Source organism: Labeo rohita, chromosome 24 (genome assembly GCF_022985175.1).
Source record: "Labeo rohita strain BAU-BD-2019 chromosome 24, IGBB_LRoh.1.0, whole genome shotgun sequence".
Taxonomy (NCBI): domain Eukaryota; kingdom Metazoa; phylum Chordata; class Actinopteri; order Cypriniformes; family Cyprinidae; genus Labeo; species Labeo rohita.
This window is the reverse complement of record NC_066892.1, coordinates 16,476,069-16,491,045: the sequence shown is the minus strand read 5'-3', so window position 1 is coordinate 16,491,045 and position 14,977 is coordinate 16,476,069. Positions and strand designations below refer to the sequence as shown.

At 35.6% G+C, this 14,977-nt stretch overlaps 1 protein-coding gene across 2 annotated transcripts; it reads left to right on the top strand.

The window, feature by feature from the left end:
* The first annotated feature begins 3,203 nt into the window (after window positions 1-3,203).
* LOC127156077 (polycomb complex protein BMI-1-A) lies at window positions 3,204-13,195 on the top strand. Of its 2 annotated transcripts, XM_051098777.1 has the most exons (14): window positions 3,204-3,539; window positions 4,182-4,293; window positions 4,393-4,456; window positions 4,541-4,575; window positions 5,040-5,094; window positions 10,112-10,241; window positions 10,347-10,443; window positions 10,710-10,765; window positions 10,851-10,901; window positions 11,034-11,139; window positions 11,231-11,270; window positions 11,398-11,496; window positions 11,664-11,744; window positions 11,953-13,195. In XM_051098777.1, the coding sequence occupies exons 1-14, from the start codon at window positions 3,404-3,406 to the stop codon at window positions 12,271-12,273; spliced, it is 1,383 nt and encodes a 460-aa protein (XP_050954734.1). In that variant the 5' UTR covers window positions 3,204-3,403; the 3' UTR covers window positions 12,274-13,195. The 2 variants fall into 2 exon arrangements, with proteins under 2 accessions (XP_050954734.1, XP_050954733.1); XM_051098776.1 differs by lacking the exons at window positions 3,204-3,539; window positions 4,182-4,293; window positions 4,393-4,456; window positions 4,541-4,575; window positions 5,040-5,094 and adding an exon at window positions 7,086-7,449 and having other exon boundaries at window positions 10,109-10,241.
* The last annotated feature ends 1,782 nt before the right edge of the window (window positions 13,196-14,977 follow it).

The window sequence follows — 14,977 nt, the reverse complement described above, 5'->3', positions numbered from 1 at the left end:
CTGTCATTTAGCGAATTTAATACATTTAAACTAAATATTTGTTGGCTTCAGTTTGTGGTTTAACACTTATCGTCTACGAAATTTCTAAAATAAAAAGGAACAATAAATAAACGCTTTTATGCAACCTCAACTAATAATCCCTTTTCATTTCAAAGAAAAACTGCAAGCGAAATACAATTGGTCAGACTTTAGGATATTTGTGACCCAGGACCACAAAACCAGTCGTAAGGGTCAATAAAAAAAAAAAAAAAAAAAAGAGAGAGAATTATACTACATAATCTGAAAGCTGAATAAATAAGCTTTCATTTGATGTATGGTTTGTTAGGAGTATTTGGCCGAGATACAACTATTTGAATATCTGGAATCTAAGGTTGCAAAAAAAAAAAAAAAAAAAAAAAAAAAAAAAAAAAAAAATCAAAACATTGAGAAAATCGCCTTTAAAGTTGTTCAAATGAAGTTCTTAGCAATGCATATAACTAATCAAAAAGTTTTGATATATTTACGTTAGGGAAACGTACAAAATATCTTTATGGAACATGATCTTTACCTAATATCCTAATGATTTTTGGCATAAAAGAAAAATCAATCATTTTGACCCATACTGTTGGCTATTACTACAAATATACCCGTGGTACTTATGAATGGTTTTGTGGTCCAGAGTCACATTTTATCCTTATTTTTGTTACAGTTTTACACTTCACTTTTTCACTATAGTGCCAATGTCCTCTCAGATTTTTACAGTATATTATTGTTGGACTATATTTATATTAATTTTAAAGCATTGCATTATGCTTTGCTCTAGGCTCTCCTATTGACCCTAGAGCTTTTGCTATATGCTGTGAAGACAATGACGAAGCAATAAAATTGTTATTTTAACAAAACAGCCCATAACAATAGGTTAATGGCTATTAAATATCTCCTCCCCCTAATAAAAAGCACCACTGGCGCAAAAGGTTAATTTAAACATAGTTTTCCCCTATTAGCATGAACTTTTTCTAAACATTTGCTGTTGAAGAACCCCCTTAGTTACCAGCTGCTTGTTTGGTATCTGAAAGTTTTTATAATGAAACACGTAACAAGTACACGTCACATCCATTTTGTTGCCCAATCACTTGTCTGGGCATTACCCAAAATGGCCGCTGTTCTGTTTGAGGGTTCGAAAAAAAACATCTTCAGCTAGCTGAATTGCATATAATGACGTTGATGGCTTTATTGAAATTCTTTTACAATAAACGATTTATTGTGGCTTTACCTGTTGTATTCTTCAATAAGCAGTAACTGGAAGCATTTAACTACTGTCTTGAAGTGACTGTGAGCAACTTTCTCTGAAATGACAAGGTCGACAGGCAGGCGATGCTTTTAATGAGCTTATGTTCGGGCTGCAGTTAAAACTGTGCTTATCTTAATAAGACTGTTTTATTTTTCTTCTACATTTGGTGTGCCTCTTTAACTAAAACAAACTGGTTAATAAGGGGCATCATGCATATTCTATAGCCTATGCCATTTGATTTCGGGGTGATAACGCAAATGCCTGACCAACTCTTCTGCGTATCATAAAATCGAGGAAAATGTTTTTTTTCTTTTTCCTAAAAAAATCTCAGGACTTCTATCAAACATCAAAACGTTGCTAAGCAAGGTTTCCCGATTAACAGAATGTTTTTAACCGAGCACATGCATGGTCCGAAATTAAAAAAACATAAATTTATAAACATTTATGAAACAGCCGTAATATTAACATTTATTGCATAACCTATTAATACTTAATTATCGGATAATCAGTTTGAGAAGATGTTTGACCCAGTAACATATAGAAATAAAAAAATAAAACATTATACATTAAAAGTGTAATATTACTAAATTACAAATCATAAATTAAGTTATAAATAAAAAATAAATTCATACTAATATATAATTATAAAAATAAATAATTAATATAATAAATTATATAAATAGATAATCGCGTTAAGGGGTTGTACTTTGTTAAAAACAATTCATGTAAACGAATTAATAAATTAACGAAATAAAATAAATAAAGAAATAAATGCAACAACAAATATTCGAATACATATCAAGATATTAACATTCATTCAATAGTTTTGCTGGCAAAAAAAAATTAAATATAATAATTAAACAACAGTACTTATTTGATAAACACCATGGATTCTCTCCACATTGTTGTGAGCAGATCATCTGCAAACCTATTAAAAAAACCAACTAAAGGAGGGCAAATTTTAACATTAACTTTACTAAAAAAATTTGTGTCACATTATCAATGGTCTGTTTAAATCGTCTAACATTTGTAGTTAATTTGTGGTTGTCACAGATTATACTTTCTGCAGACCTTTTGTCTAATCTGAAAAGCTGTATGACTTTTACGACGTATTTCTTTTTATTTTACTTTTGTTTATTTGAAACATTTATTCAGAAATCTTAAACGTAGAGAAACAAAATAATTGTATTTGTATACATAAAAATATTTTGCACTCATCTATTCTATATCTATATCTAAACACCTAAGAGTATGTTCTTATGTTAGTGTAACATTTATATGAATTATTAAGGTTTTGTCTCTTCACTGCTGATCGACCCTAGTAAAAAATTAACTGAGTTTTTTAAGTGAAACGCAGAAAACCACTAATAACTTTTTCATATCCAAAAATACAGTGAAAAACCTTTTTAAATGGTGTAAATGGTTAAGACAAACAAAACAGCAGAATAGCTGTGAAATCATATCATTTAAAAAAGTGTAAGGAGGTTACAGGTACAAAACGTAAGTTTTTCCATTATTGCTCATCTTTTGGAAACTATGGTTGAAAGTAGATTTTTCTGTATTTTGTAAAACAGTATGTTAGCTTTTTAGAGCTCTTTAAGAGGAGTAACTTATAAAGCTTATCTTCTAAAGGTGACTTCGGCAACTGGCAGAGTAACAGTGTTACTGTGGATCGTCAGATTTGAGCGTGTCAAGCGGACAAATATCTACAGAATATCTTATGTCGCTTAATAAAGTATGGTGTGTCTGAAAGCGGTATTTAATTTGTTAAATCAAAAGCCACAAGGAAGCTGCGCTTCGTCCTTTAGGAATCCTACCTCCTTAAGAATCATTCTAACATAATTTGGAATATAAAGACAGGTTATGCAGGAGTAGAAATAGGGATGCGCGGCATGTGTTCCCAGACTGACAAGCGTCTACGAGCAGGTAGTACCAAAAAAGCGGAAACGATCTCGTTTACAGTCATTTATATGTGAGTGCTTTTATCCTGGTTATATGACAATAACATGATGCAAAGACCAAATATATAGGCCTTTGCGTTGTGTATCAGTACTGTGTCTCTGTTCTCCGACAATTCAAGTCCTGAGATCAGCTGACGCGCTCATGTGACCAAAGCTAGCTAGTCTGTTCAAAATGGAGTTGTCGGAATCAGTGATGAAAGGGCTTCAAACACTGGCTGATCCAAATGTGTTCGACCTGAAATCATTTACGATCTTCACGGAGGTTGCATTCGACAGTCTGGTCTCCCCTCGAGGCGAAAGCGTTCTAGGTAAGATGGTTGAGGGGTTTTTCTTTGTGCTGCATTACTTCCGGTGCTCTCCAGACAAGAAGGAAGTCGCGCTGCGCTGTTGCTGATGTTATTTTCTAAGGCTTCACATATTATATGTCACCTAGTTCCAAAGCTATGCAAGAGCTGACGGACTGTGTTCGCCGTCCTTGCTTTTGGCTCGCATACTGTGCTAACGCAGTATAGTGTACAACAACAAACCCTCCGCTTAGCCGTATTAGCTATGCTATAGTGTGATAACCACTGCATTCTTTCTTTAAAAACTTAAATGTCTATAAAGACTCATGCATATTTACTTGGTTATGGTGAAATGCATTCATGTAGTAACATGCATGTCTTTCATCCAAGTAAAATGGTAGTTATTACCTCATCTGCGCTATTGATCCGCTAAGCATGTGTTTTGTCTCTTTTTTTCGGTTATCTACGTTTTCTCTCAGTTTGTATTTAATGCACTTAATTGGCATGGCAAATAATTGTACGTTTGTATTGCCAAAGCATTCTTAGTTTAGCTGGCTCAGTTCAAAACAACGCACGTACGTTTCTCTCTCTTTTCTCTCTCTCTCTCTCTCTCTCTCTCACACACACGCACGTACAGATTCAAGAGTAATTTTTCATCTGTCTCAGGTCACTCAGAATTGAAGCACATCGACCAGACTACCTTGAAACACTGTCATACCGCGACAACGACCTTCATTCTCGAAGGAGTTAAGCAAAATGCTGATAAATCAACTATTAGGTAACATGATCCGAAACAGGCTAAAATGTTTAGCAGTTTTGTCACTTTCCCATCCTTTTCCAGATTTTCCATTCTAAAAATGTTGTGTGTCCGTTTTAGCTCCTGTCTTGAAGACGTCAGATTCCAGAATGAAAGAGTGGACACATTTTATAATTCATTCCAGGTAATGTTTGCATGTCAGTGAACCGTATCATCTGCAATAAAGCACAGTTGCACTGCAGTATATTAAATGTTTCTTTTCTTTTAGAAAAACAAAAGAAAGTTGGAATCTTTGTTGTCAAGGTGAGAAATTGTATGTATTTTTTGTAAAATGCATGCCACTTAAGTAGCCTGTTTATTTTATGTAATTATTCTAGTTTGTTCACCACTAGTTTGTTTTCTGTTCGCAAAGTGTAATAAATCATGCAAAAAACTTCGCATCGATAGGGTTTTTAATTAATTTTATTATTAATATCTTTTATGTTCCTCAGCATTGATGCATGTCCTCCTCATATAACGGATGCTGAATGGCGTCTTGAGTATTGTATAAAGGTACGTTGTTTCTATAAGTTAGTTAGTGTTCTCAATACTTCATTATATCTCATAAGCATTTTTTTTTCTCGACAGAATAGTCATGTACATAAAGTCAATCAGCCGTCATACCTGATTTCCTTAAACACCGAGGTAAGTAATTTTAGATACATACACAGTAGCTGTATGCCCAGTAATTTTTTTTCACTTTGAATAAACTTTGGTTACTTTTGCAGAGGGCTGGCGCTTCATCGGAAATTAATTTTAATTGCACCATGGAGCAACTTCAGGTATTTATTGTAAACGACAGAAATGCACGATCATTAGTTTGCTTAATCCTAAATTGACAAGTAAACCTGACATGATTTTCTTCGCTGATTGAGAGTTATTTTTTTCTTCCTAAAGGCTTGGGTAAAGTATGCGGTTTATTATTTGAGTCATATTATTTCATAAGCAGCGGAGTATTTCTTTAACTCTTCTCCATAGAGGCTACTTTATCGTCCTACAGTTACCTTATGTAGGCCATCCTCATTTTACAAGAAGTCCTGGTCTAAAGAAACATACGTCTGTGAAAAAAAAAATGATTAAACAGTTCTTTGTTGTTTGTATTATTATTGACAGTTAATAAATATGACCCATTAATTATTTGGTAAGCTATAGCTGAAACTGAAACCAGCTTTGGGTTTCTGCCTCTGGAAAAGCCTGCTTTGCAATTTTATTATCTTAGTCATTACACAGATGCCTGTGTTTGTCGTAGGGGTGACACAAAGGTGAATTGTCCGAAAGATCAAGTCATAAAATTCTCATTCACTCAATCATGGTCACATCACGTAACAAATATCCCAGTTGCTTACTTTTCGGATCGGCCCACAAGTTTTAGCAGACTGGAGCCAAGAAGGGTGTGTAAAAATAAAATTATGACGAAATCAATGTGTTTTCATGTGTGATCACAGTTCACTGATTGACGTCGTTGTATATGCAGTGAAAGAGCAGTAATCATCTTATGTACTCACGAAAAAAAAAAAAACTAGGCTATTTTCTCATGTTAATCCATAATGTTTTTAACTTTAGCGTTGACGATGACAACCAACTGATTATTTTTAAATTAAAGAGTGTTTTGGTTTGTAAGACTACCGCATAACCTGGATATAAGACTATAGTATATAAACAGTGTTGCAGCATAAGTTTTTTTATTTTACGTTTAGCTCAGATACGTAAATGTAATTTGGTGAAATAAAGGTTGGCATTAATATGTCCACGTATTTGCTGGTGGATAAACTGAATTGTCTGAACTTTGTTTAGGATTTGGTTGGAAAAATGAAGGACGCAGCAAAAAGTCTTGAGAGGGCAACCCAGTCGTGATTCCTGGATTCCTGGATCTCTCGATTTCAGATGCCAAGGATTAACAAGCCAAGGCGCAGTGCCCCATCAGATTGTTGAATTCTTGCATATATCGACTAGTATTCTGTAGCTTCTTTTCATATAATTTACAATAAAAACTCACTTTTATATAAGTAAACCTGACTTTGTGTAATTTTGTTTTAGAGCTCAGTCAGCTGTCTTTGTTGATAAACGCATGTTTACAAATAAATCGACATTTGTCGCAACTATGCGACAACAGTGTCTGACCTCTGGATCCCGTAACTGATTCAAACAACGCACTGTGTCCATATATTCTTGGAAATTGAAAAATGTTAAGATTAAAGGCCAGGACAGGTTTTTATAATATGTTGAAGGTAATGGGAATATCCGAAATGACTATGCTACTCTGCGGAAGTGTTCAGTCATATTTGTAGAAGCAAAATAGCACTTGCGTAGATTTTTAACATTGTATTGCATCAAATTTGCCACAAATGAATTAATTTCGAAACATTACGTGGTTAGGTTTCCCATGCTATGTCTGAGCATGTGATTGACTCATATATGAACTGGTTCCTCAACGTCTTTGCGTTACATAGTTTAACCAACCGTCTATGAATAGATCATCTAGGTGACTCGGGTTTTATGGTAAGTTGATAATGTGTCCGTTATGAATTACATTCCTCAAAGCTACTGAGTGATAGAGATAATTTTGCAGACAAAAGTAGCAAACGGTTCAAAGCTGACCTGTAAAAACCTATCCTGTTGTGTAAACCTTACGAGCTGGACCGCGGTCAAACAGACTTTGAAACGCAATTCTTTGTTATTTGCTGAACGCGAGCAGCGCTGAATACACCGACACATATTCCCAGGCCACCCTTAAGGAATTAGATCACGTGATGCACGGGGCGGTCGAACTACAAGCCATTTTGGGGACGGTGTCAGTTTCCACTGAACCATCAGCGCGCAGCATTTTTCGAAGAGAAGACTGAGGCGCTAGCCTGGAGAAAACGCACATCAGCCTGGCCGTTTCACTGGCGGGAGGTCTACATTCAAGAGCGCTTACAAATCTGCAACCGAGCACGGCACACACATCGACAACCGGACCTTTTCTATTTTTTTTATTATTGAAATGCGCCCTGCTCCGCCGTTCTCTTATTGCAATTGACAGCGTCTGCAGCCCTTTTCAAGATGGCCGCTTGGCTCGTATTCATTTTCTACTGATCGACTCCTAACTTTCATTGTCTAACCACCTCCAGGCTCGACTATTCGCTCCAGCTCAGTAAGGTATATGTTCTTCGATATCTTCCCTTACCAATATCTAATTTCACACTCGGTGCTCTAAATGCATCTGTGTTTTTGTGAGCTTAAAATGGAGACGTGTGTTAGAGTGGATGCGGGAACTGACAGGCTCGCGTACGCAACACTGGCTCCGTCTCCCCGCGTGCTTATAGATTTTAGTTATTTTATCTAGTAATATCGTTTCCTGTCTGTTCGAATGATTCCTGCTTTGTTGTATGATATTCAGGTATTGGTATCATTATGTTTGCTTGGCGTTTCTGGCTAAATGAAACGGTTTAGTTATTAATGAATCCCGATGTGCTCGCGAAATCGGGTAGAGACGGGTCGACTGTTCATGTGAGGCTGATTTCTAAAGGATTTTCTGATTGCTGTCATATCATGTAGTTACCTGATTTTATAGATATACGATCTGTATGATGTTTACGACCGGATATACTCATTGTTTTGCCGAATTGCACTTATTTGTGTGTTTTCTTAACTTAAATTTACACGGTAACCTAAACATGTCCTGTTGTCGGATATACATGACAAAGCTTTCAGCGGTTGACAGCAAACATTCACTACACGGATGAAGTGTGGTTGATTAAATAACACACATTTATAAACCCAGGTACTTATTTCACGTATTTAAAATGTTTTGAGTGGTTTCTTTCATTTGTCCATCTTATCTGAAGAATGCTACTCTAAATAGCCTAGGTTTGTATTGTTCTTATGTCAGTTTGTTGGACTTTGAGAAACACGTTTGTCAAAGTACTGTAGTTTACCATTCAGATAAAAAAATAATATGCTCAAAAAATAGGTTATCACTTATTTATATATCTACTGTAAAGAAGGTTAAGCCTTCATGTGGTTTGTTGTGTCAAGAAGAAAAATGTGTTATTAATAATAACATTGATATTGAGCTGTCGGCGTCTTGTTTAAGAATGTTTTTAATTAATAAGGTTATTCACTTGCGTGTATGCGTCTTGATTTAGAAACAGCAATTTGTATACCTAAGACTTGTGAATATTTTTGTTTAATGTAGTATCACTTCTCTGACTCCCTGCAGTTGTGAATGTCAGAGCTAAATATATAAAGTGACGTGTTATGTAGAATACTGATGACTTTAACACGGCCTTTCAGCATTTTGAGTCTTATGTCATCTGCTTTATTAGGTGGAATTTCATTGTGATACCTGTATTAATCGAAATAGGCCAGACAGGGCTTTGTAAACTCGGCACTTTCTCACGTGGCACAAATCATGTATAAGGGTCATTTCCTCCTTTTGACAGTTATTTATTCTATAGCCTGCATATAGCACCACCATCACCAGACCGCTTGTCAAGTCAGAGTTCAAAAAGTTGTGGTTTTGTTTTTATAACCAACCGAAACGCTCGTTGCAGTGGTGTGAACAAACAGCACTGTATCAGTTCTATTTGACTGCTAGATGTTTTACTAAATAAATGTTAGATCATGAACGCCTTTATTGATTTAATAAGCAAGGTCACAAGTTGGCGTTTTTTCCTCTGTAGATTGACCCTGGGTTAAAAGCTGTCTTAAAGACGTGTATATTCATAATATGTTTTGATATCCTCTCACGCGAAGCAACATGAGAATTAATGTTTGGTTTGCTTGCGTGCTCTTAAAATCGTTTTGAATAGTCCGATGGCTTAATTTCTCTCTGTCATACCTAGATGACATCACCCTTTAATGCATGATTATCTTCCAGTAAGTTACATAATCTTTAAAACGCATTTTATAACTAGTACTAGCAGTAACCTACTTTTGGTTCATCCAGCACGAGTTTGAGAAGTCTACACGAAGTGTACTGTTTAAAGTTGTTGCTTACTTTGGTCGTTTTCGCATTGTTGTAAGCTTCCCCAGCACTTATAGCACTTTTCTTCGGCTCTCAATGAATGCCCCGACGTAATAAGGTGTTTCAAAACAGGATTTGTGACAAACGCAAATTAACCTCATACATAGCAACCTATGACGATAGTCATGATGTCAAATGGGTATCAGTTTATAGCAAGGTGCATTCAAGGGCAATAAACGAGAGCAACATTAGTAATACAGGAGGGAGAGACTGTCAAAGCAAAGCGGAGATCAGCATCATCATAACATGGCTGTTCAGTCTTTTATTTCAGCTCTTTATGGAGGTTTTAACATACACCGTTATTTTTAAAAGGCCGTTATAACATATATTTAATGGGCGGGATTTTTGTTTTTAAAGCGCAATTTGCGCGTTCAAGGCATTCTACGTTCAATTTCAGCTGCTTGGTACGTTGCCATGTAACGCAGCTTTAGTTGCTATAGAAACCGTAAGAAGTGTTCTTCACGTAAAGTTCATTTACTCTCCTCATGAATGAAGCAATATATTATGGTGCGTTGTGCAGACATATTATGTCTGTTATGTCGTGTTGGCGAATCTGACTTTGCTGCGATGTAACGATAATTTGTAATCGTGTCATTTCACACAACCGAAGACCCGTGTGTAAGAGATGACGTAAAAATTGCACCAATTCTGTTATTCCGCCCACATACGCAACAGCCTATAATAACAAAAATGTTAAGGTCTCAGGTAATTAAGTCCTTACGATTGTTTTGTCTCTAGAAGTAGTTTGATGTTACAATTCTTTATCATAACATTTTGATGCACCTGCAGGGTCTTTTCCATCCCATGACGATGCATCGTACAACAAGAATCAAGATTACGGAGCTCAATCCCCATTTGATGTGTGTCTTGTGTGGTGGATATTTCATAGATGCAACAACAATCATAGAATGCTTGCACTCATGTGAGTATATGAGATGTGCTCTGTTTTCTGTGGTTATGTTTGAATATATCGTGCAGCATATCCAGACCATGTGTTTTATCCTCTAACTTTTTTTCTGATCCTCAGTTTGTAAGATGTGCATTGTCCGGTACCTGGAAACCAGCAAATACTGTCCCATATGTGATGTGCAGGTCCACAAAACGAAGCCACTTCTCAATATTCGGTAACCTTTAAAATCACTGTCTGTTTCATCTTTCTATCAGTTGCAAACAGTTATTAACAGTAATAATACTGATTTGTAAGCATAAATCTGACATATTGTATCAGGATCTTAAATGCTATATGTTGTTTTTTTTTTTTTTGTCCATGCCTTTTAATATGAAATTTAGGAAATAACATGAATTTGAGTTGATTGCAACAACATTGTTTAAAGTGCATTTAAAAAAGAAAAAAGGAAAAGTTTGACCAACACCTCTTCTCCCACCACAGGTCTGACAAAACTCTACAGGACATTGTATACAAGTTGGTTCCTGGTCTTTTCAAAAGTAAGTCAGCCACTGTAAAAGATTGTATTTATTGCTTGTAATTATTTACACATGCTTAGATCTGGAAGCTTCTTTTTCTGTGCAGATGAAATGAAGCGTAGGAGAGATTTTTATGCTGAACACCCCTCTGTTGATGGTAAGTATGTAATGTACATAAGTAAATAAGTTTGGTTTTGTCAGGATAACTGGTTGAACAGACTATTATGCAAATGATTAATTTAATTGTTGATATTTAAGCTATGATTCACCATTTCATTTTTTTTAAAAGCTGCAAATGGATCAAATGAGGATCGAGGAGAAGTTGCTGACGAAGACAAGCGAATCATCACAGATGATGAAATTATCAGTCTGTCAATTGAGTTTTTTGATCAAAGGTAACCTTAATGATAATAATATTGTATTTAAACCATGTAAAGTTATCATTTAGTACTTAACTTTACAACATTTATACTATTTATTACTCAGGGCCCAACAGCAAGGCACAGAAGAGAAGCAAAAAGAAGAGGTAACTAAAAAGTGCTGGCTGATCCTGAAAGTCTATCTTCTCTCTCTGTGATGATTATGATACAGATTACACCAATAGTAAAGCTTATATAATGTATGTGTGCATTTTTTTATTATTATCCACACAGGTTAATAATAAAAGATACTTACAGTGCCCTGCTGCCATGACTGTGATGCATTTGAGGAAATTTCTGAGAAGCAAAATGGATATACCTCCTACTTTTCAGGTAATGGGATTGTTATTCCAGATGTAGTTTCAGTTTCTAGCCCTTTTAAAATCCTTTTGTTACAGTTGAAGTTTAGTAGGTTCAGTGTTTCATCACAATTTTATAGAGAGAAGGTATTGTATTCATTTATTTATTTGCTGATCTTGCATCGTTCTTTATTCTAATAGATTGAAGTTATGTATGAGGATGAACCTTTGAAGGATTACTACACATTAATGGACATTGCCTACATCTACACTTGGAGAAGAGTAAGTTCTCACGTTTTTTTACTGTCAGATCTGACTCCTGACTGTTACCTTACACACTTGGTCTTAAATCTCCAGCTGAGTGTATTATTAAAGCAGGGAATTTATTTATCTTCTGATAATTGGTTTGTTTTTGGATTGGGAGTTTTGGTTGCTCAGCATCCACAGTTCAATAACAAGATGCCTTCTATTATTTTCGCACATTACATAGAATGGACCACTGCCTCTGAAATACCGCGTGCGGCCCAGCTGTAAAAAAATGAAGATTACCCATCCACAAGATGGCGTGAACAATACAAACCGCTCTGAAAGCGACTCAGCCAGCGATAAGGCCAGCAGTCCCGCTGGAGTTCCATCCACCTCCTCACCACTGCCGAGTCCAAGCACACTGGTTCAGCCTTCACAACCTCATTTCACCCAAATTTCCAATCCTATTAACGGCACGACGATGTCAAGCCCAAATCGACAGTTCACCTTTGGCAACAAAGTGCGAAAGACAGCGCTGAACGGATCTTCCACATCGTCGGGATGATAAGGGACTACACGAGAAAGCCAACGCCAGATATAATCCAGCTATTTCCATGCCAACGTAGTGTCATGTAGATCCATTTCTTTTTGTCATTATTATCATCAATATATTATACATGTAACTTTAACGTAGTGGAAATGACGCACTTCATTCGACACATTGCTGGAATTTCTAAGTTTGCGTGAGAACGTTAGAGGCCCGTTTGATTGCAAAGTGGAGCGCAGAGCGACGGTTGTGGCATTTTTAGAATGCAGAAATGACTGAATTATACCTACCTTTTTATATATTTTTACTTCCGGTCTACAGTTTCCCTAAACAATTTGCGTTATCTGTTGCTTGTATTTTACATGTGTATTATAATGTTCTTTAAAAGCATGATAAAAAAAGCATTTACTTTTGACTTTAGTTTGCCTTTCTGGGGTAGTTACTAAACATTCCTGGTATATTCTGGCCTTTAATAATGTATCAAAGAAAGGCATATATATAGTTCAAAATTAAAGGACAAAAGACTATATTAGGACTGCGTGTTAAAAGGGACGAAGAAATGCAACGTAAAGTTGTAGTCGGCGTAATAATGTTTATTATTCAAGGTTCTCGGAAATTCAAATTTAATTTTTGCATTTATTGTACGATTTGTTCCACTGTGCCGGTTCGAGTCCGTCAGTTTGGTCTCGAAGTCATGCTCCAGTCCTGTATAGCATGCACATAGCCTATATCTTTTAGACTGCTTTCAAGCTATGACATACACAAATTTGTCAGAAGACAAACAGCCACTGTTATACCCCATAACTTCTCATTCTGGACAACATTTTGATGTCTTCAGTGTTCATTGTCTTATTGGTCGATTGTAGACTATTGACAGCTATTGTATTGTGACTGTTGCACAGTATAAAAACATCTAAATAAAACATTTTACACTTTCAAATCGCCTTGTTGCGTTTTAATGTTGCTTTGAATCAGACAAAGAGAGAGAGAAAATATCTACAAAAATCTAAAAGAATTGCTACAATATCCGAACATATTTATTCAGACTTAAGTAGCTAAAAAAATTATAGTGCAAAAAGGTGGTATCTTAATACTCAAGGGACCCTTTTTCCTTTACAGTATTAGCTAATCTCTCAGTAGAAAATAAACTTAAATAAATAATCATAAAAGTGTGGTGCAGTACACAACAACCGTTTTTTTTTTTAACTTTGACGCATAAAGACAGAATATCTACATCCTTTAGCGCAGATGGCAATCTGTTAAATGCTTGTGCGATAAACTGGTAATAAAATAAGCAGTTTATTTGGTTAGTTTACGATCCAATCCATTTGACCTCATGTAGTCTGTTGCGAAGGTATTGTGAGCCAGGTGCTACAGACTTCACGAACTGCAACTCAAACAAATGACAAGTATATAACTAGCCTATGCAGAGTACCCAGTCAGACCTTTTTTGTGCAAAGTAACCGACTGGGTCGTTAGAAAATGAAGAATTTGTCGGTGAATCTCTCCGTGAGGCGAGGAAAGCTCGACTGAATATATGTACTCACAGTGAGGTAATAAAAGCTATTTTACCGGGCTATGTAGTTAATCTATTACAGATCTATAGGTTAGTTGACAGTTTCAGTAATAATCTGATACTTTGAAATGGTCTTCAAAGACTTTAGAAATCTTGTAGAATAAGGCAATTTCTCAGTAGGCACATTTAGTCGGTGTTGAGACTTCCATGAGGAGTCTGACTGAATTTCTTTCAAGGTAGCTGGAAGTTTTTGTAGCTGTATTTTTTCCCCCACACAGAGTTTCAAGGCGATAGTAGTTTATACAGCTAATTTAGTCCTAATAATACTATAATTTGCTTAAGTTATTATAGGATAAACAAGACATAAGAAAATCTCTATCCGTGATGTGAACCGTGACTGCACTTAGGAGTGAATTTAGAGGTGGGAATGAGCAAAGGCTATAGTGGACATTATTTACATTCATTTTGTGGCGTTACAAATAATGTCTTTTTTTAAAAAAAAAAGAAGAAAAATTTTTGGGAAAGTTTCTTTTTCCAAATATGTAATCATCTCTGCCCATGTAGCCTTGTCCTGATGTCATGATGAAACTTACTAATAAATGTAGGCCTAGACATCTTTCATTTAAATTCAGTAGTATTTTAAATTCTATGAAAAGCCTTGCTCGTTATGAGAGCTTGTCTTTGTCAGAAGTGACATTCAAGTTAATGAATAAGCTCAGCTTTGAGCTGGCGTTTAAAAGCTCGATTTTGTTTTATACGTCAGGTTTTTTAATAGAGTAAGATAACCAAAATGATTACTTATCCAGTAATGGTCACGTTATAACAACCCTAAATAACAAGTTTAGATTTTACCATTTTAGGTCCATATAACTGAATACAAAACAGTCCCTAATACACAGTTAAATGACTGGCCAAGCACTTACAGGACAGAAAGTGCGTGAAACGCAACATATACGCCTAAAGACATCAAGATAATATGAAAGGCAACTGGGAAATTATGAATTCTTAACTATTTGGTAACCTGCTCAAATTACCGCATTATTAAAGTTTGAGAGAGATTAAACAATAAAGTGGACAATCATGTACGGAAAGTTTGTATTCTGTTCGACAATACTTGCCTAGTATATGATGCACGAACTATAGCAAGCGTACTAGTTTATTTGCTGTTCTGAAACTTATTTAAAGAAAATGTTTGAAAGACTAGTA